The sequence below is a fragment of the Lichenostomus cassidix genome, chromosome 14, assembly GCF_008360975.1.
Source record: "Lichenostomus cassidix isolate B80296 chromosome 14, HeHo_3.0, whole genome shotgun sequence".
Taxonomy (NCBI): Eukaryota; Metazoa; Chordata; class Aves; order Passeriformes; family Meliphagidae; genus Lichenostomus; species Lichenostomus cassidix.
In genome coordinates, this window is record NC_139495.1 from 2,589,368 (window position 1) to 2,613,116 (window position 23,749).

The 23,749-nt window shown below is 47.2% G+C and overlaps 2 protein-coding genes and 1 long non-coding RNA gene across 4 annotated transcripts; 1 reads left to right on the forward strand and 2 right to left on the reverse strand.

The window, feature by feature from the left end:
• Positions 1-833: 833 nt before the first annotated feature.
• Positions 834-7,629, reverse strand: NT5M (5',3'-nucleotidase, mitochondrial). Its single transcript, XM_085074442.1, has 5 exons — positions 6,674-7,629; positions 3,638-3,738; positions 3,198-3,258; positions 2,776-2,890; positions 834-2,610 (listed from the first exon to the last, which is right to left on the reverse strand). Exons 1-5 carry the CDS (start codon positions 6,935-6,937, stop codon positions 2,453-2,455), a joined length of 699 nt encoding a protein of 232 aa, XP_084930568.1. The 5' UTR covers positions 6,938-7,629; the 3' UTR covers positions 834-2,452.
• Positions 7,630-9,223: 1,594 nt separating this feature from the next.
• COPS3 (COP9 signalosome subunit 3) lies at positions 9,224-19,729 on the forward strand. Of its 2 annotated transcripts, XM_085074443.1 has the most exons (12): positions 9,225-9,374; positions 12,154-12,283; positions 13,161-13,273; positions 13,376-13,425; positions 14,254-14,346; positions 15,047-15,226; positions 16,147-16,287; positions 16,937-17,110; positions 17,919-18,005; positions 18,306-18,419; positions 18,996-19,076; positions 19,391-19,729. In XM_085074443.1, the coding sequence occupies exons 1-12, from the start codon at positions 9,320-9,322 to the stop codon at positions 19,442-19,444; spliced, it is 1,272 nt and encodes a 423-aa protein (XP_084930569.1). In that variant the 5' UTR covers positions 9,225-9,319; the 3' UTR covers positions 19,445-19,729. The 2 variants fall into 2 exon arrangements, with proteins under 2 accessions (XP_084930570.1, XP_084930569.1); XM_085074444.1 differs by lacking the exon at positions 15,047-15,226 and having other exon boundaries at positions 9,224-9,374.
• Positions 19,653-22,798, reverse strand: LOC146430634 (uncharacterized). The gene is made up of 2 exons (XR_014855058.1): positions 20,710-22,798; positions 19,653-19,767 (listed from the first exon to the last, which is right to left on the reverse strand). It is a non-coding gene; the product is annotated as an uncharacterized LOC146430634 (long non-coding RNA).
• Between the last annotated feature and the right edge of the window lie 951 nt (positions 22,799-23,749).

A 23,749-nucleotide genomic window follows, 5' to 3' on the forward strand; every position in this document is an offset into this window, starting at 1 on the left:
AGTGTAGGGAGTAAACAGTCCAGCTACCAGCTCAGGATCTCTGTGCATCGAGCTGGAGCCTCATGCATGAGAAACTCCAGCTCTGCTTTCAAGTATATTTGGTATGAACCCACATGGTCTCTCTGGCATCACATCTCACCACAGGGAAAAGACCTGCTGGCCCCAGAGAGCAACATTCCTCGGGTCCACCCCAGCTTCGGGGGAAGATGACAGGTTTGGGCAGCTGCTGGAGGATGTGCCAGCTGGTTTTGGCTCGATGGGCTGGGAGAAGGCTCTGGGGAGCTCGGGCAGCTCATATTTACATGGTACCATTGGGAAAAAAACAGCTTGGACCCCATGAAGTCACTCCAGCTGCAGAGAGGAGCCAACAGCCAGTGGGGTCTGGTGGAGCCCAGGAGCTCCTGATGCTCAGCAGTTGCCCATGGTGCTCCCAGGCTGTCCCAGTTCCCAGCCTGCAAACCCTCCAGCCAAGGCAGTTCTTGGCCAGGAGGCTGCACCTCAGGTGGCTGCACATCCCAAATACAGCCCCCCAAACCAAACCCACCACCCAGAGAAGCACACAGTGGTTTAAACAGGAAAGAAAAATTTAAAAAAGAAAGAAAAAAAGATGCTTGTGGTATGTAAGTCCCTGGGCCAACCATGCCAACTTTGTACATTCACCCTATGCCAAGAAACAGGGCAAACCCCAAGCCGACACAGGTCCCATCCCTGGCCCTGCAGCACCCAGGGAAGGCACAGGTTCCAAAGCACCAACCCCAGAACCTCTCCAGGTTCTGGACACAGGGGGGTCTGGCTGCCACTGCTGAATTTTTTGTTTGCCAACAATTTTGTTTTTGTTAACCAACAATTACTTGTTGGTTATGTAGCTTTAAGTTCATGTACTTTTGCTGATGATGGCCCAAAGGAGAGGAGACAAACCAAAGCTGTGAGCAAGGAGCGCAGCGTGGCAAACCCCGGCCAAGCCCTGGCTACCACCTCTGACTGTGGGGTTTCATGTCCAAGTGGGGAATTTTACTCCTGCAGCCAGCAAGTCCTTGAGCTAGGAGGACAGCAGGATCCTGGACAGCGTGGGGACACACAGCAGCAGGGCTGATGGCCTCTGTGGTGTCAGCAGTGACGCACCAGGCACATCCCTGGGGCTTTGCCTGGGGTGGTCCAGCAGCAGCTCCCACTGGGGACAGCAGGGTCATGGCTGCCCTGTGGCAGTGCTGCAGGCAGGGAGGGGATGCCAGGCTCTCACAGCAGCTGGGATGTCTCTCTGAGGCCGGGAGGAGCAGCAGCAGCAGCTGCTTTCTGGTGCCAGACAGGTCTCTGCAGTTCAAGGCCAGACTGGTGCGGGCTCAGCAAAGCAGGAATGAGACAAACAAGGGAGGAAGAGGCTGTGGGCATAGCTACACCAAAAGCATTCCTCTTGGAGCTGCCCCTTGGTCCAAACCCCCCATTTTGGTGGCCAGCTGCAACTTCCCAGCAGCGCTGGCTGCTCCCAGAGCTCAGCATCCCCAGCACAGCCTGGCTGCTACTGCTGCATGTGCTGTGACCCCTCTGCACCAGCCAGGCACTGAACACCTCTCTGCAGGGGCTCAGAACCAGGGAAATGGAGCTGGCAGCACACTCCATCTCCAGACATCCAGAGCTGGGACTGTGGTGGAGCTGCAGAACAAACTGACCCTGTGATACAGCTTGTGGGCACCTCTCTTGGGCTCCTGAGCTGGTTTAGCCAGGGTAGAGTTAATTTTGTTTCATAGCGGCTTGTATGGGGCTCTATTTTCTGTGAAGAAAACTAACTCTGCCCTGGTTGAAACCAGCACAGCTCCCCAGCATCTTGCCCTGCAGAGTGTGAGAGCTGCAAACAGTATCCATGGACGTGCTGGTGACAATCCTCCACCAACACAAGCCCAGTGCAGGGAGCCTGGACAGCATCTGCCTGCTCTCCCTGCCCTTCCAGCCACCCTCTGCCCAGATCCAGGAACTGCCAGGGGGAAAAATCTCCCAAGGCAGCCCCTTGGGATGAAACCCTGCAAGGACTAAACAAACCACCTGCATGATCCCTGACCATAACGCAGAGGTGAGGATGGAGAACTGGGCTGTGCCACACAGTGCACCAGGCAAGGGCAGTGACACGCTGAGGGTGACCTTGTCCATCAGAAACGCCAGGATGGCCTCATGTGGGGTGCAGATGCAGCACAGAGACCCCAGGAGCCAGCAGGAAATGCCCCCCAGCCAGGCTGTCAGGTCCACAGGCACAATCCTGCTGTTGGTCCCTTGTAGCACGACTGGGCTGGGGTCTGTTTTCCAAGTCCAGGTGACTCTGGCGCTTCAGCTCACCCTCCTCTTGCTCTCTGCAGCAGGGACAGCGTCTGTCTGTGTGTCCATCCACGGTTCTAGCCTTCAGCAGGGCTCCAAAGAGATGCAGACAGATGGCTGCAGCCCCAGGTGGCCGTGGGCTTGGTGTTTAGGTGGCCTGGCCAGGCAGGAGGCGTTTGCTGTCCAGAATGGCCTTCCAGTCGTCAGACCAGGAGTGCAGCCGGCGGCTGGGGGGCTTCAGCTGCAGGTGTTTGTTGTGGCAGGCAGTGAAGAGCACGTGCTCCCAGGTGGGGTTCTGCTCGACCCCTGCAAAGGAAGGAGAGAGCTCAGTGGTCTGGAAAACTGTGTGAGATACTGAAGTTGATTTTACTCCAACATGAAGAGCCTGAAGTTACAGAACTCTAAGAGGATGGAAGGACCAACACCCATCCCTGGCTGCCTGCATTCACTCCTTCACCCCTCACCTCTTACCTGTTATATCAGGTCTGTCATCTATAAGGAGGTCAGCAGAAACCACTGTCTTATCTCGCGTCAAAACAATCTGCTCGAGAAACTCAGGGCCAAAGTGCTTCTCCACCCAGGCATACTGGAAGGCAAGAGATGGCTGGTGAGGCTGATGGATGGGGCAGGGGGTGCTTGGTGGAGTGGAAGCAGCCCTGGCCTCCCCACAGGGAAGATATCTCTCTTAATAAGTTCATTAATTAGGGATTTGGATGCTGCTGGAGCAAAAGTTCTTTTAAAGTCAAGCAGCTTTTGATGTCGTGATGGAAGACTAAGACCAAAAGCCTCAATGCATGCAAATGGATGGAGCAGGGAAATCTTGCTGCTGTTTTACAGCCAGAGGCATGCAGGGGTCAGACACCTTTCACTGAGCTGAGATTTGGGCTGCTCACCTTCTCGTAGGGGCAGTACCGGTACTTCTTGATTGGGCTTGTGCAGATGAACACATCAGTGCTGCCATGAGGAGAAAAACAGGGGCAGAGTGTCATTCTGTGCCAGACCAGGCAGGAGCCCAAAGCCAACCCCTCACCACACACATCAAACAGATTTAAGACATTAATCCCCCATCTCACAGAATCCCACAGCACAACTGAGTTCCCCTTTTCACAACCTTTGCTGGGAGCAGAGAGCTGAAGGGAAGGGGCTGCACATGGCTGATGTTCTTAGTGACTGCTCCAGGAGTCAAACCCCTCTCTCTCCTCTCTTGCCTGATGGCCAGGATTTATTTATTTTTAACGCTGTTGTTGTGTCAGCACTTCCGCCAAGAGGTGGATGTGAAGCCACGGCTGCTCCCCCACCCATCCCCACATGCCATGGGCAGGTTCCCACTCACTCTGCCAAATTTGCCATTTGCTTCACAGCTTCCACAGCGCCAGGGAGCGGGTCCAGCTCAATGAAAAAGTTCTTGGATTCCCAGATGCTGATGGCTTTCTCCTGTGAGGGGAAAGAGAGCAGTTACAGCACTCCTTGCTACTCTTCTTGCATGTGCCTCCTCACTCTTTGCTAGGACAGGGGATGGTGGCAGTGGGGACAGTGGGAGCACCAACTCCAGTCCCCTCCTGCTCACCCCCTCTGCCTCTGTGAGTGCCTCTGCTCCCCAGCTGCCAACCTGCACCCATCCCATCCAATTCAGACTGGAAATGCTCTGCAGCAGGCTTGGTTTTGCCTCTGCAGCCCCAGCCACAGAGGGAGCAGCACGTTCCTGCGAGGCCAAACACCAGAGATTATCCAGATCTGAACCAAACCCTGGATCTGCATCCAGAGGGACAGATCTACGTGGATCCAGCTGACATGGCCTGGTAGCCCTGCTGTACCACGATGCTGTTCAGGCACAGATGCTGTCTGCCCTATTTGTCTCCATGAGATCACTTAAAATAGCAGCTAGGCTGCTCTCCCAGGAGGAAGTACATTACAGGATGAACCACATGTCAGGATGAATGCAGATGCTCTTCCTCAGGGATGCCTGGACAAGGTCTAGCAGGCAAATAGAGCATCTCCAGGCAAGGATTTGAAACACAACATCCAGGACAGCAGCCTGGATGCACCAGTATGGCACAGAGAGAACAGAGAGGAGACCACAGGGAGCAAAACCTTGGGGTGAGGGCAGAGTCCAGGGGCTGCCTGTGATGGGTCCAGCACAGCTCTAAGGCATAGCAGCCCCTGCACTGCTTCAAACATGTAACAGCTTGTCAGGTGCCAAGGAAAACCATTATTTTGCACAAACACTGTGTCTTTGGGAAGGAGAGCTGGGAAGAACCAGAAGCAGCCCAGTCCCAGTGTTGTGATGCAGCCAAGGAGCTGAAGATGCAGCTGGGAGAAGTTTTGAATGAAGCTCTGCCCTGAAGGATTGATTTCCTTTTTTGAGCACCTCTGTTTCTTTTAATATGACATGCCAGAATCAAACCCTGTATTTCTCGAAAAAATCATAATTAACATAAGACTAGACAACCAATTTAAAAGGAGAGAATGTTGCAGTCTTCCCTTTTGCCCAAGCAGCAAAAGACTACAGTGGTTCAGAGGAGGGAAGAAAAACCTTCTTCATACCTGCTCAAAATTGAACACACCAATTTGGTGCAGAACAGAGATGCCTCCAGGCTCCATGGCAAGAACAACCAGCCTAAAAGTTTGCCATGGGGCCATGCAAAGATTCTAGTTGCTCTGTTTCAGACTGGGGAGCAGTGATGTTTTATTTTTTTTATATTGTCTGTAGCTGCACAAGAGACACCTGAGAAATGCAGCCTGATGCAGCAGAGCACTTCAAACTGCACTGAAGTGTTTTCTTACAGCAGGACTTCCGCAGCCATCATGCTTCCAATTATGTCAAAAAGCATTTTGCAATCAAGCTTGAGGAGAGAAGAACTAAGCTCACCTTGAGGAAAAGACCCACTCAGCTGCCAGAACCAGAATAACTCCCTGTGGTACCACAACCAGCATGCTGACCAGCAGATGGAAAAATCCCCTGGGCTGGGAAGCTCACCAGTGCCAGGACAGACCCTCAATGCCCAAAAGCAATTTCTCTGCCTGTCCAAGGCTCCCCATCCTTCCAGGTCTGTGTGCTTGGTGCACTGCTGAACCTTCTCCCTGTCAGAGCTGGGACCTGCAGCTCTTTGGACTCTTTGGCTCCTGTTTTTGGGTCCCTGCAGCAGGTCAAGGGTGCTCTCTGATCAGAGACTGGAATGGCCCATGTGTCTGTAGCCACAGAGGATTTCTGACTCACTTTAGCCCTGCACTGAAACCACAAGGAAAACCAGGACTTGCCCAAGTGCAAGTTTTGCTACTTGCCCAGCCCAAGGTTTTGGTGGTTTTACATGATCACAGCAGACACAAGATGAGCTCACTTCATTTAACACATCCAAAGTAGTTATGATCAAGAAAGAAAAAAATTGTTATCACATATTACCCCTGCCAAACTTTGCACAGCTGCTTTACTGCATGAATGACGTCCTCCATTTCCCTTTTACCATTCCCAGCCAGAAAGGACACTTTATTCCTTCAGCTCATCAAGCTGTTCAGGACTTTGCTCATGGGAGAGCCCTGGACCTTATTCCCACTCCTTTCCCTGTAACCATCATACTCCTAACAACAGGAACATTTTATTTACCATAACACATCTTAACCAGTGCAACTGCAATCCATGAATGAGACCACAGACATCCACTGGGATGGAAACTTGTGAAGGCAGAAACCAACTCTCTGCAGCAGTCAGCCTGTTGCTGAAGGATAAATTACAACATAGAGAGAGCTTCTGCTTTTAAGCTTTAATTATTAAACTGTATATAATAATTTTTGGTATAGGAGGGCTTAAGTTGTTTTAATTTTAAGGAAGATCTCAAATGAAGCACCAGTTGCATGGTTTGCTCTGAACTGCTCTGCTGCATCCCAGCCCTCACATTGCTGTTGAGGAGCTAAATAATCCATCTAGGAATGGTATCAATCCACGTGGCCAAATCAGAGCTAGAAAAACCCAGCCCAATCTGGGCTGTTTTAATGCAGATGTTCTGAAATACCCCCTTTCCTTGCATCTGTCTCCGTCCAGGCATGCAGAGAAAAAGCCCTCTAGACCATCTGATCAGCCTGGTCTAGTGGAAGATGTCCCTCCCCATGGCAGGGGGGTGGAATGAGGTGGTCTTTAAGGTCCCTTCCAACCCAATCCATTCTGGGGTTCTATGAAAGACACAGATGCACGAAAAATGCTGAATTTCTGGGGAAAAAGACACTGCTGGAAGCCCTCCTCCATTCCTGTGCTTTGGTGGGAGCTCTGTGGTGGCCCCCCCAGCCCTCCACCCACAACCTGGGGATCACAGGGCCCCTCAGGACCAACTTTGGCCACAGCAAGCCCACGCGCAGAGCCGGGGGAAGCACAACTCACACTCAGCTCGGGTTCCAGGCGCCCGTATTGCTCCGACACCCAGAAGCCCCTCCGGTCCTCCAGGGCAATGTAGGGCTTGTCAGGGTACCTGGCCCTGAATTTCTTGAGGAAGCCTCCCTCGAAGTCGGCCAGCACCCCGTCCATGTCCACCAGCACCCGCAGAGCCCTGCGGGACCCCGCTGTGGGGCTGAGCCCCCTGCCCAGCCCGGCCAGGGAGCCGCAGCGCCGGGGCCGGAGGTGCAGGAAGCAGCTCAGCAAAATCATGGTGAGGGGGCTCGGGGAAGGGGATGGGGGACTCGGGGAAGGGGGCTCAGGAAGGGAATGAGAGGCTCAGGGAAGCAGGCTCAGGGCAGGGGATAGGGGCTCGAGGAAAGGGATGGGGGAATTGAGCAAGGGGATGGGGGGCTCAGAGAAGAGGGCTCAGGGAAGGGGATGGGGGCTTGGGACAGGGGATAGGGCCTTGGAGCAGGGGAAAGGGGCTCGAGGAAAGGGATGGAAAGCTTGAGGAAGGAGATGGAGCTTGGAGCAGGGGATGGGGGGCCTCAGGGCAGGGGATAGAGGGCTCAGGGCAGGGGATAGAGGGCTCGGGACAGGGGATGGGGGGCTCTTCAGGCAAAGGGGGGGCTCTATTTCAAACACGCACCAAGCCAGCGGGCAGCCCTGTCAAGCGCATCCCTTTGCAGCAGGAGGAAGGAGCGGCCGGGGGGTGCAAAGGGGCGCAGAAGGGCTGCCGGGGGGCATGCAGAGGCCATTCCTGGCCCCCAGCGCGTCCTCCCCCTCCCTGGCCCATCCCTCCCTGGCAGCGAGCGCGGAGCGGCGGCGGAGGGCAGCGGGGATAGCGGGGCCGGTGCCGGGCGCGGAGCTCTCCCCGACCCGGCAGTGCAAAGCCCAGTTCCTCTTCCCGGTGCCTGCCGAGCCCGGAGCGCCGGCACCGCCTTCCAGCGGCACAAGCGCCCTGCGACAGCGCGGCGGCACCGCGCCGCCCGCCCGCCCTAAGCCTGCCCCAGCCCCGCTGCCCTTCCCCTCCCTCCCTCCCTGCCTCAGTTTCCCTCGGTCTCAGTCTTAGGGATACCCAATCCCCCGCCCAACCTCCCCCCATGCCCGTCCCTGACTGCAGAGGTGGTGGGTACATTTGGGGGCACACGTTATATGGTGATTTTTTTGCATAAAATGCACCCGATTCTGCTAGTTCGTGCTCCGTGTGGCAGCTCTGTCCCCACGCGTGACGGGAACCCTTAAAAGCCAGTCCCTGGACCCCAAAGAAGCACCACGAAGGGCTGGATGTCCAAAAGATCTGTCCAAAAAACAGTTTGGGGACTAAAACTGATGAGGAAGGGGGAGTTCTCCAAGAGGTATCGACAGGGTTAGGCAACCACTGATTTGGGAAATAAAAGGTTTTGCTCGACAGCAATAATGATGTTCCAAATTATTTAATTTTTCAAGTCCAGAATGTTTCGCAGTGGAATGTGTTGTTTCACAGAAAGGGCAAATTCGCTGCTGTGACCTGGGGAAGGTCACAGAGGGAGGGAAGGAAGGAAGAGCGGGCTGGACACGATGGTGATGTCAGCTGAGGCTGGGAGGGGAATGTGTGAAGTTCAGCTCTGTGTTGTGCTTTCACTTGCACCGCAGGCGTTTCGCTTCCTGCGAGGAATGGGATTTCAACACAGCTGGATGTTCCTGACTAAGCAGGGAGGGAATACATGCAGATTTATGGTTCCCCAGGGCAATGGTCAGGGCACCGAGCCTGACAGAGCTCAAGGAGCTTTTGGATAACACTGCCAGGCACAGGAGGGGATTTTGGGTTTGTCCTGTGCAGGGCCAGGAGCTGGACTGGATGATCCCTGCGGGCCTCTTACAGCTCTGGATATTGTACGATTCTGTGACCTCCAACACAGGCTTCCATCATCTTCATGGACACTGAACTACGGACACATTCCCTGCCTAAAACACCTCCGGGATACTTCAGCTCCCGAGGGATGGAAAACACACATCCATGTATTAACCTGAGCGATTCAAAAGGGAATTAAGCCTGCAGGTGCAGTGCAGCCATTCGGGTGGGCAGCGGCAAGGACCGGGAACCCGTGTCGGGGCGGGCCCGGTGGCACGGAGGGCCCGGTGTCGCGGGGTCCCCATGTCGCAGGGTCCCTTATCAAGTGTCGCGTGGGTCCCCGGTGAGGCGAGGGCCCCATGTCGCTGAGAGCCCCACGTCTCTGAGAGCCCCATATCGCTGAGGGTCCATATCGCGGAAGGCCCCATATCGCGGAGGTCCCCATATCGCTGAGAGCCCCAAATCGCGGAAGGCCCGATATCGCTGAGAGCCCCATGTCGCTGAGGCCCGCATGTCGCGGAGGTCCCTCGGTGTCGCGGAAGGCCTCGTGTCGCGGAGTGCTGACGCGCCATGACGTCACCGCTCCCCCCCTCCGGCGCTGCTGAGTCACGGCCCCTCCCGCGCGCCTGACGCGGGGCCGGCGGTTGCCATAGCGACCGCGCTTCTCGCGAGAGGAGGCGGAAGTGGCGCGCGGCGGCGGGCGTCGCGCGGCTCCCGCGGCGGACCCTCATTGGCGGGCGGCGGGCGGCGGCTCCCGGCGCGCGCCGCTCCCCCCGCCCCGCCCCTCAGCGCGCGCGGCCGCGGCGCGAGCCGCCAAGATGGCGTCGGCCCTGGAGCAGTTCGTCAACAGCGTCCGGCAGCTCTCGGCCCAGGGTGAGGGAAACGGGGCCGGCCGGGGCGACCGGGAGGACGGGGCGAGCCCGCGGGGCCGGGGGAGGACGGCGAAGCCCGAAGGAGCTCGTCAAACCGCGCGGATGACGGGGCGGGGGGGGCGGGCCGGGGCCTGCCCGCTCGCACGGCGCTCCCTCAGGCGCGGGTCCGGGGCGCTGCACCCCCGGCGCTGCGGGGCCCGGCCCGGGTTCATGTGGGTGCTGCACCCCCGGCTGCTGCGGGGCCCGTGCTGGGGTTGATTCAGGGTGATCCCGGCGGTGTGACAGGGCACGAGGGGCCGGCGGTGCTTTCACGGAGCTCCGTGGTTCTCCCAGGGAGTGGTTTCGGTAGCGGAGCCGCACCGGCGGTCGTGCCAGAATCTAAACCTTTAAAACAGGGGGAGAAGCGGGCCTCGCAAGGGCTTTAACTCAGATTGTGTGGCCCAGCCTGTCATCTCCCTAACGAACGGGCCGGTTGCGATTAATGTGGTTTAAAATACATTTCTGAACTGTCCAAGTGTCTGTGCTGTACATTTCCAAGCAGACCATGGACAGAGTCCCTCCCCACCACGCAACTGTGTGACAGATCTGAGACTGTAACCACGTGTTCACAAAGGGTTTTAATAATCACACTTAGAATTCCTTAGTTTCACTGCCAAACTCATAATTTTACTGTGTGTGGGCGCAGCGTTTCCTGGTTCTTGAACTTTCACTCTGTGTTGATGCTCTGTGAAATGTGTTCTGACTGGTCTCTGCCTGGGATGTTTCCTCTTAGAAACTGATCAAAAACTGATGTTTCCCTCCTTGGCCCCAGGTTTTTATTTCTGGCAGTTCTTGGGTTGAGCTCCAGCTTTCTCTTACTCTGGTTTCACTTATTAAATGTAGAGTGTTTTTACTGGGGATATCGTATTCAAGAAACAATTTATACCTGCAAGATGTGGGTACAAACCAGATGGAAGATGGATCTTTGTACTCCTGTAGTTTCACTGAAGAACTTTGTATCACATGGTTTTGGGAATGCGCAAGGCTCGAGGGAAGACTGGTTGGATTTATGGAAGTTCTCCCATTAGGGATGAGCCAGGTAGACATCCTCTGTGAGAAGCTACGAGGAGAGGCTGAGAAATTTGGGATTGTTCAGCCTGGGAGAGAGAAGGCTCTGGCTTGGCCTAATTTTGGACTTCCAGGACCTGAAGGGAGCTGCAAAAGAGATGAGGAGAGGCTGTTCATGAGGGCCTGGAGTGACAGGACAAGGGGGAATGGCTTCATACTAATAAGGAGGTGGATTTAGATTGAATATAAGGAAAAAATTCTTCCCTGTGCGGATGGTGAGCCACTGGCTCAAGTTGGAGAATCTGTGGCTGCCCCTGGATCCCTGCAAGTGTTCAAGGTCAGGTTGGGCGAAGCTTGGAGCAGCTTGGGATAGTGGAAGATGTCCCTGCCCATGGCAGAGGTTTGGAACTGGATGGGCTTTAAGGTCCCTTCCAATCCAAACCATTCTGTGGCTCTGTGAAAGTAAATCCAGAGCCAGACAGGCAGCTGGAGAACTGAGAGCACTCAGGAGAAATGTGTGTACTTGTAGAGGTTTGACTGTCCGTGTTTGACTACCTGGGAGGTGACATAAAAGGACATTTAATTGGGTTTGGTACCGAAATTTCTACTTAGACTATAGGTTGTTCAGTGTATGTGTAGAGGGACAGATCACAAAACTCCAGAATGATTTGGGTTGGAAGGAACCTTAAGTTGTCATCTCTTTCCAGCCCATGCCATGGGCAGGGGCACCTTCCACTAGACCAGTTTGCTCAGAGTCTGTTTTGGCAGTTTTTTTGCTTTTTGTTTTTTTTAGGGGAATGCTACATGATAGAACTGTAGAAGCAGTAGATTTCTGGAGTAGGGAGGATACCAGAACTAGGGTTTTGCAGTGCCTGAACACCATTGTCAAAGCACAGAGAGTTTTACAAGGCCCATTCTTCCCCATGCTTACGCTTTTTTAAAATTCCATATGGAGGAGACTGATTTTGGAGGCAAGTTTCTGGGCCCTGGTCCCCCATTTGGAACTTTTGATCCCTCTGTCACTTCAAAACAAACATTTCATTGCTAGAACTTCCAGGTTTTCCATTCTCAAAAGAAAAGGCCAGAGAACTGAGGGTAGTGCAAATCTCTCTGAATGGAGGCACTATTCCTCATTTTATGGAGACTTTTGTTAAGGGTGAGAGGACCTCTGTTTTTTCTCTCTAATCTGCAAGGATTGAACATTGAAACAATACTCTGCTTCAGAAGGACGTAGTTTTAATTCATTCAGTTAATTGGGGGGGAGGAAGAGTTTGAAAGCAGTTCATGGGAATGGATCTGCTTGCTTTATAAGGATTTTGGGGCTTACCATACCTTCCTAATGCAAAGTAGTCAGTTTTCATGCTGTGAATCACAGCATATGGAACAACACTGTCATTTAATTATACAAAGTAAATTTAAGGAGAGGGTTTTAAATCCTTTTGTTGTAGGTACTTAGTTGTAACTTTAATGTCTACTTCAAATAAATGCTTATGAGCAGACCTGAAAGGTGGGTAGGGCTTGAGGACCTGCAAGGAACAAGCTCTGGTATTTGTTTTATTAAAAAATCCCATGTGGTGGGCAGCAAGTTAATGCCTATTGTATTAAAGAAAATTAAAACTTGGGAAGATACTACTATTTCCTGAAATTACATAGGGAAGCAGGTTATAATGAGGTATGGGAGTGGATGAATGTTCTCTAATTAGACTTTGACAACAATGCTTTTTGTTTTTCAGGGCAAATGACCCAGCTTTGTGAACTGATCAATAAAAGTGGAGAGCTGCTAGCAAAAAATCTTTCCCATCTGGATACAGTGCTCGGTGCCCTGGATGTACAGGAACACTCACTAGGGGTTCTTGCCGTCTTGTAAGCATTACTTGCTTTTAATTATGTATTATAACTTCAGGCAATGTGCTGTACTGTCAGCCAGTACAGTTTTGTTCTGGCACTGGCACAAGTTGCCTGCAGAATCTGTGGCTGCCCCTGGATCCCTGGAAGTGTCCAAGGTCAGGTTGCACAGGGCTTGGAGCAACCTGGGATAGTGGAAGGTGTCCCTGCCCATGGCAGGGGGTGGAACTGGATGGGCTTTAACATCCCTTCCAACCCAAACCAGGCTCAGATTTCATGTTAAGTGTTTTTCCATGTGTGTTCAGCAAAAAGATATATAATGAGCTTTTAAAACTTTATTTCCAGTGCGTTAATGCACTAAACTGTAAGCATGGAACAAGAAGTTTTATTCCAGTAAAAAACGGGCTTTTATCATGGGTTTTGGGTGTTTGTCTTTAGACAGCAATAAGGCTCTTGCTGCTGTCTGGAGTTTAAGATAAAACTTAAATTGCCTTGGGGGTGCTGAACTAAGGTAAAGATATTTAGTCTTGACATTCAAACTGGCTGTATCTGACTTCAAGTGAACTATCTGCTGGTTCCACTGCTATTTTAAAATTCTCTTTTAAGGGAAAGGTCAGAATTCTAGTACTTGTTCTACTATGCTTTTGAAACAAAATACTGATAATACTGGAAATTATCTTTGCCATTGTAGTTTGTACTAAATTGAGAATTATGTTGTGCATAGGAAGGTATTTTCAAATGTTGTTGAGCAGCTACTAGGGAAATCCTATGCCATGTCTCACAAACACTTTGGATTTGTTACAAGCACCTACATGCAGACACATAGCAATGAAGATGAGGCTTTTTTCTGAACCTCCAAGCATTAAGTGCTAAACCTTTTGTTTCTTTGTTTCAGGTTTGTGAAGTTTTCTATGCCCAGCATCCCTGACTTCGAAACGTTATTCTCACAGGTGCAGCTTTTTATCAGCACTTGTAATGGAGAACACATTAGATATGCAACAGACACTTGTAAGTTAAGCTTAATTTCAGACTTGATGTATTTTTGGATACTTTAGTAATACTGATTTTTCACTGGGGTGTTTTTTTTTGTTTGTTTTTTACTGTGTTTAGTTGCTGGCCTGTGCCACCAGTTAACAAATGCCCTTGTGGAGAGAAAACAGGTGAGCAAGTATCATTTAGTACAAATAAGCTACTACATACCCAAGGCTTAAAGGGGATGTTACCAGCCTCTTACTCCATAAAGATTTGCCACTTCACATAAGGTATTTCTGTGCAGCTCCTTAGTTAAGTTTACTGAAAGGTAATGAACCAAGTTCAAAACTCTAAGGAAAACCTAAGAAAGATAATTTTTTTGGGAGAATCACCTAAAAAAATGTTCTCCCACACAAAGCAGGAAATCTGTAGTACCGAAATGTTCTTCAGACAATGTGTGCATGAGTAGAGGAGAGAGCTGCAAAGGTTATTAGCACTGGTGAGTCAGTGATTTTAGTTTCAGTGTTATTCCCACTGGTGTTATATAAAGTTCTTAATGAAATGCCTCAAAATGTACAGGAAACTTGATTTAGAAATATTTGACGTGTGGTTTGGTTGCTAAAATCCTGACTTCTTCAGGCCACTTCGGTGAAGTCTAGCCTGAGATAGACCAAATTTGATCTCAACTTCTAAATGAAGTGAGAGCCTTGTCTTTAGTATTTGGTGGGAATTTAGATGGAGTCAAGGAGGGGATTTTTATCTATACAGATTACTGTGTTCCTGATGACCTTGGCTTTGTGGAGCAGAATTGATGACTTTATCAAGAGAAGTTGTATAGCCAAAGATAATTTTATTTTCCAAGAGATTACAATATCCTACAAAAAGGGAGCCTCAAGTTAACTACTACGTAATGGAACCTGTCAATTAGTGTTATTTTTCATTTGTAAGTGTCAACATAAGATCCAATGTGCTGCCATCTATGAGAAATTATCTGAAAGAGATGTAATTTCTGACAGCCCCTGCGAGGAATTAGCATTCTCAGACAAGCCATAGACAAGATGCAGATGAACACAAACCAGCTGACCTCAATACACGCAGATCTCTGCCAGGTAAGGGGATCATAAGGGCTTTTTGTGAGAATAAAAGCTTATAAAAAAATACCTATAATCCTTCAAGGAAATGCATGTTCACATATTGCAGTGTAAGAATGGATTTTTTTTGTTTGGTTTTTTTCCCATATTAAATAATGTGATATACTTAAGTAAAGTCCAAATTTGATACGCAGATTAATTATTAATTTTAAATCTTCAGTGCATGTCCTCAGATCTTTGATTTTATTGATGACTTCAGAAAGTCCTTTGACATCCCTCCTCTGTGGGCTGAAAGTCACACAGAGCTTATCTTGGGTGATATCAGTGTAATATCCAGCTACTGTCTGCTCAAGTCTGACAAAAGACATGTTTATCTTGGTCTCTTTGGCCTGGATTTGAATTTCTGTCTCATTCTTGGCTCCTGGGATTTAGGGTTGGACAAGAATGTTCAGAGCAATATTTAGTGCTCTGAACAGGCCTGGAGTTTCAAGCAGCTTTGTCAGAGTTTAATTCTTTAGGAGTCAGGTAATTTTATAACTTCATAATCTGTATTAAGGGTTTTCAACCTGTGTTACATCAATACTTACATGCTCTGTTTTTTTCCTCATGGAAGAGTGATATTTATGCAGTAGTACTAATCAATTTAGTTTCAGTTCCTTCTCATGGAAATTCAAATGGAAATGGCTAATTTATGAAAACTTGATTTATTTTCTTGTAGCTCTGTTTGTTAGCAAAATGCTTTAAACCTGCCCTCCCGTATCTAGATGTGGACATGATGGATATTTGTAAAGAGAATGGGGCATATGATGCGAAGCACTTTTTATGTTACTACTACTATGGTGGGATGATATACACTGGGCTAAAGAACTTTGAAAGAGCACTCTACTTTTATGAACAGGTAACTTGAAATGATAAATCTGAAGTGTGATCTCTGGAAAGGCAAAAGTAGCTATGTAACAATTCTGAAAAAAACCACAGCACCTTTGAACTGTCACAAGCAAACTGTCTTTAGAGGTATTTTCCTTTAAGAATGTCTCTTACAGCCTGATTGCACCATAAAGCTGTGCAGCTCAAAGGGTGATGTTAAATTTATCTCACTATAAATATTTTTCAGCTGCCTGCTTAAAACTGCAGCACAGAAACAGGTCACAGGCTGACACACAGTTGTGCGTCCTTAAAAAATAGTCCAGAGGTTTTGCTAAAGCCTTTGCTACTTTTATGAGAGGAGTTATACTTCTTCAAGGCTGTTATAATATTTGCTGGGTTTGCATTATCTGGGAAAGAAAATAGCAAAATTGGGAAAAATTTGTGTATGAGGGAAATACTGTGAAATGTGCAAAATAAATTGGTGCAGTATTTTTCTTTCTTGTAAACAAGGGTCAGCTCTTGAGTAGTTCCAGTGTCATAGTAAAGTAAAATCTCTTTTCCCTATTCTGCACACCTCTGTTAATGTAATAGCTTCATAAAACCTGTTTGAAGGTCTGTGGAAATCCAGATTCACAAACAGCTACAGGTGATTTCTGGTACAACTTTAGATACATTCCAAGGAAATAAGTCTTGATTCTATCAGCAAGGCTATTTTAAGACAGGCACTACTGTAATGAGATATGTTTTGAGTAGTTTGTATAAAATTTTCTTTTTTTGCATATTAATTTTGACAGAAGTTAGTTAAGCTTCAGCGCGCAAAGGAGAATTTCATATGTCATTGTATCCTCTTTGCATGCAGCTTGAAAATGAGTTTCTTGCTCATGCAGTAGCTATCAGGATCTACCAGTTAGTAGACTAAATTTCTGTTCCATTTCTTTCTCTCTTGCTTAGGCAATAACTACTCCAGCTATGGCAGTCAGTCATATTATGTTGGAATCATATAAAAAGTATATCCTAGTTTCTTTGATACTACTTGGCAAAGTTCAGCAGCTACCAAAATACACTTCCCAGATAGTTGGTAGATTCATTAAGGTAAGTTTTGCAAATACATCTAAATAATAGATTAAAAAACCAGAATTTGTAAATGTGTAAAAGTGGAAGGTGCCCCTGCCTATGGCAAAGGGTTGGAATGAGATAAACTTTAGGGTCCCTTCCGACCCAAACAGTTCTATGATTGTATGATATTGGTGTTACAGGTTTTTAAATTTAAATTTGGAAAAGTTCAGGGTTGAATAGTACTAATCAATATTCCTTAGGTGAGCTGATTTCACCCTCTAAGTCTCAGTTCATGCTGTGACCTGTTGTAGTCAGTGCTGGGTGTTTAAGAGGGCAGAAACAAATACAATGGGTGAACAGTGACTGGCAATACCCTACTTACCTCAAACTCAACTGGTCAGATGAGAGACTTTTTTCACACTGCTGCAAGTAAAACTGTCAGACAGAGGTCCTGGAATGATGTTTATTAAATGTTACACTGCAGTAATACAGATTTAGTGGATGAGGTTCTGTCATTGCCAAAAAGCCATGTATGGGCATCCTGCCTTTTTTATGAGAAATGCCCGAGCTACTTAAATTTACTTCAGTGCCTGCATGGCTTCTAATGTTGGAGCACTGAATAGATTTTGTGAGGCTGGTTGAACACTGTGTTCTTTAAGAAGGGTTCTCATTTTTCTAATTGCAGCCTCTTAGCAATGCTTACCATGAATTAGCGCAAGTTTATTCAACCAATAAACCCTCGGAGCTTCGAAATCTGGTGAACAAACACAGTGAAACATTCACAAGGGATAACAATATGGGGCTGGTTAAGCAATGCTTGTCATCCCTCTACAAAAAGAATATTCAGAGGCTAACCAAGGTAAGAGAAACTGTGAGTAGTTTTCCTCTAAGGGTGTATCTCTGAAATATATTCAGTTTTGAGCAAAATGATAACGTAGTAATGTGGCAGAGAAATTACTAAAACTGAGATTTGTGTCTGAAACAAAGGAGACTAAAATGCCCTGTATAGGAAAACAATTCAGTTGGCTGCTTATGCATTATTTAAAAGGTGATTCAGTCTGTCTGTCAGGGGGGTTTCGTAGGTAATCAAAAAAGTGCGTGCTGCAACCCAGTGACCTTCATCCCTATTCTAAAATTGGAAAACTGAACTTTACAGGCCACTTCATTAGAAAAGAGCAAGTGAATAGGACAGATTTTGGAAGTGTCTGAAATAAAAGGAAAAAGAGAAGTGATTTTCTCCTTCAGCTGAGAGATGGATTAATCCTGAAAGGTGATTGGGGAAAGCTGTTTTTTGGCAAGCTCAGTTTATATTTATTGCAGTAGAAAAAAATCTCAGAAGGAGGTTTATATATGCATCTCTTGAAGGAAATTCAAGGGATGGAGAGTCACTTTTGTTGTGTAAAAAGGTGAGAGAAGAAGTTGGACATGGTCAGGACTGTCTGGTGTAGAATGAAATTGCAGGAATCATAATGACTCCATAGGTGCTCAGTGTAACAAATTAGTGTCTGGAGGAAGAACTGCCTCACTCTCATGGTCCCTTTAATAACTGTCTGTTCCACTTGTTTCTTCCCATCAGACTTCCACAATCAGATTACATAGGCTATGAAGCACCAACAGGGAAATCCTTAACATCCAATTTTAACATTTTGATGCTTTCTGAATTTCAGACGTTTTTAACATTGTCATTACAAGACATGGCAAGTCGAGTGCAGCTGTCAGGGCCCCAAGAAGCAGAAAAATACGTCCTCCACATGGTAAGACCTCTGGCTTGGTTAAACTTTCCCAAAATTAGTGTTTGTGTTGGCAGTGCACATCCTGAACAGTTCTTTTTCGGGGCGGAGGAAATGCTGTCAGTCTGCTGTGGTGTTTAGACTGTTCTCAAAAAATCTAAAAAGCTGTTCTCCAGCTAAGATAAGGCATGAATTGTAATTTTGGGAACCTGTGGGAAATAAAAGCAACCAAGGTAAAAGCATTTCCACAAAGAGTCTGTGTGTTGTAGTTACCTGAAGGTCTGTTCTTGGTGATAAATTACATTAAACCCTCTGTCATTTCAGATAGAAGATGGTGAAATCTTTGCAAGTATTAATCAGAAAGATGGTATGGTCTGTTTCCATGATAATCCTGAAAAATATAACAATCCAGCTATGCTTCATAACATCGATCAGGAGGTAAATCTTTAACTGCTTTTGAAATTCTTACCAAAGAACCTTAGTCTGTAATCAAAGAGCTGCTGGCAGAAGCCAGTGTAGTAACTTAGATACAGAGAGTGAGGACTGTGAATCATTATTGAACTATTTCACATTATTTTCAGGTTTCACTGGTTTTAGATTAACACTCTGTCAATGTGTTCCCTGTTGTGCCCTGCACAGCTTGAGCTGTTTCAGGAGACTGACTGCTTGCTGTTGGTGATGGGAAGATCCTAGCATTGAATGGATTAGAAAGATGGGTTTTAGGGTTTTAGACCTCAAGGATCACTTCCCATTGGCTGTCAATAACCTGTCTGTAGGTTAAAGTGGTTGACCCTCATGGGTCTGTCTATCAGTGGCCATAAAAAGGGCTGTTAGGAAGATGTGGATCAAATCAAGGGAATAAAAAATGGTCTGACACTTCTTTGGGAGGTGAGGGATGAGAACATTTTGACATGGAACTTTAGTGATGGCAGGAGTTACATGGCACAGGTATGAAATGTCTTGAGGATTATGTACAAGTTGGACAAAGTAATCAATTTCATACGTATTTTTAAGATGCTGAAATGTATAGAGCTTGATGAACGACTGAAAGCCATGGATCAAGAGATCACTGTGAACCCTCAGTTTGTGCAGAAGGTAATTGATTTAATGTCTTGTAAGAGTATGTAAGAGATTCATTCAGTGCACTGAGTATGTTGTACTGAATGTCAGTATTTATAGTGTTATTATTATACATTATTAATGATACATGCATAAACATCATGACACATCATAAGATAATTTTTTTTTATGGGTGTTTTTCCCTAATTAATCCTAAAGTGATTTCAACCAGAAAATGAAGTGCATTTTACTTCAGAGGGACTTTATTTTCCTGCCTGTTCACTTCAACAAATTGTTTTTCTCAAGCCTGCAAACCTGTTTCTGAACAAAACTAACTCTCTCCCTTTCAGAGTATGGGCTCTCAAGAAGATGACTCAGGGACCAAACCATCCAGTTATTCTTGAAATTAATGTTGCTCACCACTCCGCTTTCAAGTAAAAGCTTATGAAAGAATCACGCCTGGAATAGGGCATTGAGGAGTTCCACGAAGAGAGCAGAGAGAACTGAGCTTTGCTTTTCACCTGGACATTAAGAAAATAAAAGAACACCCTCTCAGTACTGTATAATATCAGAAATATTCTCTGCAAAGAAAAAGGAAATCTCAAAAGAAACTTAAAAGTCTGTTGTGGATTTATTTATCTTCAGATTAACATCGTTAATGCATTAAATAATCTACCTTTTGTTTTAAAGGGTTTGAATGTTGCTGTGTTTCTGTTGCAGTCCTCTTCTGCAAAAAAAAAGTGTTATTTCAGGGAAGAATACAAACTGGTGTTGATTCACTTACAAGATAATTACTGGTTCATTATTCTGTATTTAAAGTTGGCTCAAAGTGCAGATTTATCATATGTGTGGTGGGGGCAGAGGGGTGGAGTTTAAGCAGATCATAATGTAGAGAATTTGCATATGCCCAATGTAGCTGGTGCTGTCTGTTAAATGAGGAAATGAGAATTGTTCTTCCCAAAAGGATGAGGATATCAACATGTCCTTGTAAGGAAGTTTGCTGCAAAGTAGGAATCATATATGGGAACCATAGATGACATCTGTTTATGATTTTAAGTTTCTGGTACAAAATATCTGCTAATATTATTTGCTCGTAGATGAAACTCATTAGACCTAAACAAAAGGATATTTGGAAAACGTTGGTGTTCTGGAGGATTCTAGATAGGACGTTGTTTACATGGAAAGAAATTTAAATGTTTGTTCCTGGGCAACTGGCATGAAGGTAATCAACAGGCTGATAGTTTCTTTGGTGGAAACCAGTATTTCTGCATGGAACATAAATGGAATTCTATTCAGCTCTCAAAATGCAGGATTTTACTTGGAGATAAAGTGTTGGAATGGTACCTGGTTTTTAATTTGCTATTTTAAACTTTAAAACTTTGTTATTGGATTCTTTAAAGTGCTTCACCCCTTAAATCAATGGGCTGTTTAATTTTCTGTTGTTCTCGTGTATCTGAAGATTCTCACTGTTCAAACACCTTCCTGTCAGGCAGAAATAAACCTGTCATCAAGTCAGAAAACTAGAAGCTCAGCAGCCACTGCTTCCTACTGAAACACCTGACCAGGAGCTGCTTGCTCCTGCAACCCTGCCAGCTTGTTTCCAGGAGCCCAAGTGGGAGCTGAGCATTCCTGGCTCCTGCTCTGTGAAGTTCGTATGTATTGAGGTCACCTGTGGTTGACAATATTCCATTTGTGCTTCCAGTGCTGATACAGAAATGTTGGGGTTTCGGTGTCCCAAGTCTAGCAGGATCTCTGTCACAGCACGGTGCTGCTTTCTGGTGAAGAGAGGTGTCCCAGGTTTTGGTGGTGGTGGTAAAGGATGTTTCTGAAAGTATAAAATAGCAGTTTAGTATTGAACACTGTGCAGGTCCATAGAGTCATCCAGGAAGCTCATCACTTCCTGCCAGAGAGACTTCTGTTGGGACAACTTTTATATCTGATCTTACCAGTCTTGGAACTAGAAGACATTCATGATTTTGAAGGTTTTTATCCTAATTAGTCCTGCAGTGATTTCAATGCTGAACATTCACAGTTCTCCTGTCTGGTCCCATTGAAATGTTAAATGAGTAACTGTTAAATCAGTGATGCTGTGGCTCGAGCCCAAAGCAGGGTGGTTGTTACAGCCACATGTGGCACTCACAGAAGGGACTGCAGACAACTCACCCCCAAACACCACCCATCCAGAGATGTGCCTGGCTCAACTCTGTTGCTAGTGGCTCACTTGCCAGGGGAGAATGTATTCAGGATGCTGTCATGGAGTTGGGAGAAAAAACAGGAATGTCCACTTTTGCACCATTAGTTCTTATTAGAGAGCATGGATTTACCTGCTGAGAGCTGCAGGATGGTCTTCCAGCTGTGGAATTAAAAGCAAACTGATATCTGCAGCTGGCAAATAGCTCTGAGTTTTTCTCTTTTTTTCTTGCCTAAAGTAGATAAAACAAATCCATGCTCACATCAAAAGGATGGCAAAAATAGCTGTGTAATAGATTCCAGTGATATATTCCATTATATATCTGATTTTTAAGAGGGCAAATGCTTTTAAAGTTAGAGAACTGCTGAGGTACCTTTTCTGGCATGGATAGTTGTGCAGTTAATGTCTGAATTCTGTTAAAAATTCAAAGTCAGGTCCCACCTGTAGAATGAGTAGATAAAGCATTCACCAAAAGTGCTCCAGGGAAGGGCTTTTAAGTCTAGTTTGATAAACACACATGGTCTGGCATCTGCATGTCTTAAGATAGTGCTGAAATTAAGTCAGATTTTTAATGAAGCAGCTCCTTCCAAGTCTTGGAACTAATTGCATGGGCTGTGGTCAGCTGAGACGCTTCGAGAACACTTGGGCTTTCTGGTTTTAATTTGTATTTACTGCAGGGAAGGACTTTTGCTCAAATCTAGGAACACTGCGTGCTGTGCTGCTCCCAGCTTGGACTCTCAGAGGTCCCGTGGCTCTTTCTTCCCATCATGCATGGTCACAAGATGTGTCCAGGGAATACTGAGTGCATGCTTTGATATCTGACTCCAATTTTGATGCATTTTAATTAGCAAAGACACAAAATGCACTTCTGAAGGCAGCGTTAGATGTGCAACTGCAGTTCATAGCCACAGGAGGGGTCTCTAGGCCAGTTACTGTGAGATTTTGAAATGTTTCTGAGAAGAAATGGTGGGAAGCTGTTTGTGTCCAACCCCCCCTCCTGTTCTTGTGCCACCGAGGAGCCCCAGTCTGTCACCTCCACTGAGCCATCGCTCCACTGTGTAACTCCAGCTGTCTCCTTCTCCACAACTTCCCTCTCTGTCCCACAGCACAGCCACAGCCTGGTGTTTGTGTTGTCATAGGCAATCTGTATAACCTAGGAAATGTTCTCTGCATGGCCACGCTGGCCCGGGAGGTTAGTCCTGAGAAGTTGTTTAATGTACTATTGGAAAATAAAGATAACAAACGAGTGGTTCTTCGTTTGTCTTAAATGAGATTGTAGGTCTTTTGTGTTGGGTTTTCCTTAGTTTTTTTGGGGGGGTTTCTCTTGTTCTGGTTGCTTTTCAGGATGTGATTTTGGCAGACTGGGGAGGCTGCTGGTTGCCTGTTGGGTGTGGCAGTGCCCTTTGCTCCAGAGGTGTTCAAGCTTTGCTGGCGGCTTCTTGCAGCTCTCCTGAATAATTCTGTTTATACTCAGTCTTTCTTTTGTGTCTTCCTTGAGAAGTGCTGCTGCAGGTCCTTGTCTGAGATGGGCTATGGGATTTTGGATGAAATGCTTTTCTGAGCAGTCTGGTCTAGTGAAGATGTCCCTGCCCATGGCAGGGGGTTGGAATGGGATGGTCCAGAAGGTCCTTCCAACCCAAACCATTCTGGGATTCATGTCTGAGCTCTCTGTGTCTATAATAATTTGTCTTGCCGACATCTGGGTATTGTTTTTATCAGAGACGTAATTATTAGTCCACGTGTGGCTGCTTGGATTCAGAGGTATGTCTTGTAGTTATATCAGCACTCCCCTTTCTTGGGATTAAAGTACAAGTTTTATTCAGTTGAATGATCTATGCTGTTATCTTCTTGAAAAATTACTACTTTTGTTCAGAGTCAGGTATTTAAAATTAACTCTGTAAGGGGCAACTCCGAGGGGCAGGGAGGAACCAATACTTTATTATTTTGAAGCCTAGTAGTTCACATGGAATTCTGTTTAGCTTTCCGTCATAGATTCCTAGAGGTAAATAATCCTTTAATACTTAAACTTGATATCCTGAAGAGAAACTGGAGTAGTTTAATGGAAATGAAGAGCCTGAACAGGTTTAGCTTGGGTGTCTGCTTGTGTAACACCTCCATAGAGCTGCTTTATGAATCGGGAAACGACAATACTTCGAAGCCTTCATCTGCCATAATATTACATCCTAAGCACTTTAAGGAATTAAAACAGACGGTGGGTGCTGAGCCTCCAATGGAGCAGTCGCGCCCAGCCTGCGGAGGACATCGCACCGCCCTGAGGTGGGGGAGTGACGTCCCGGGAAGGAGCCCTGTGGCAGCCGATGGCGAAGCTCGTTAAGGCGACAGCCACCAGCCCCATCCCCGCCGCGTCCCCCTGTCCCGCTCCAGCCCCCTGTCCCGCTCCAGCCCCGCTCCCGGTCCAGCCCCTGTCCCGCTCCAGCCCCGCTCCCGCTCCAGCCCCGCTCCCGTCCAACCCCGCTCCACTCCCGCCCCGCTCCTGTCCAGCCCCGCTCCTCAGGGA

Bases quoted from the DNA above. Each gene is read 5' to 3' on its own strand.
- NT5M (XM_085074442.1), bottom strand. From the start codon at position 6,937: ATGATTTTGCTGAGCTGCTTCCTGCACCTCCGGCCCCGGCGCTGCGGC. The intron at 3,739-6,673 runs GTGAGTTGTGCT...TTCCCCTCACAG, and splicing joins GCCTGGAACCCGAGCTGAGT to GAGAAAGCCATCAGCATCTG. The intron at 2,611-2,775 runs GTAAGAGGTGAG...CTTCCTTTGCAG, and splicing joins TGACAGACCTGATATAACAG to GGGTCGAGCAGAACCCCACC.
- COPS3 (XM_085074443.1), top strand. From the start codon at position 9,320: ATGGCGTCGGCCCTGGAGCAGTTCGTCAACAGCGTCCGGCAGCTCTCG. The intron at 12,284-13,160 runs GTAAGCATTACT...TCTTTGTTTCAG, and splicing joins CTAGGGGTTCTTGCCGTCTT to GTTTGTGAAGTTTTCTATGC. The intron at 18,420-18,995 runs GTAAATCTTTAA...CGTATTTTTAAG, and splicing joins TTCATAACATCGATCAGGAG to ATGCTGAAATGTATAGAGCT.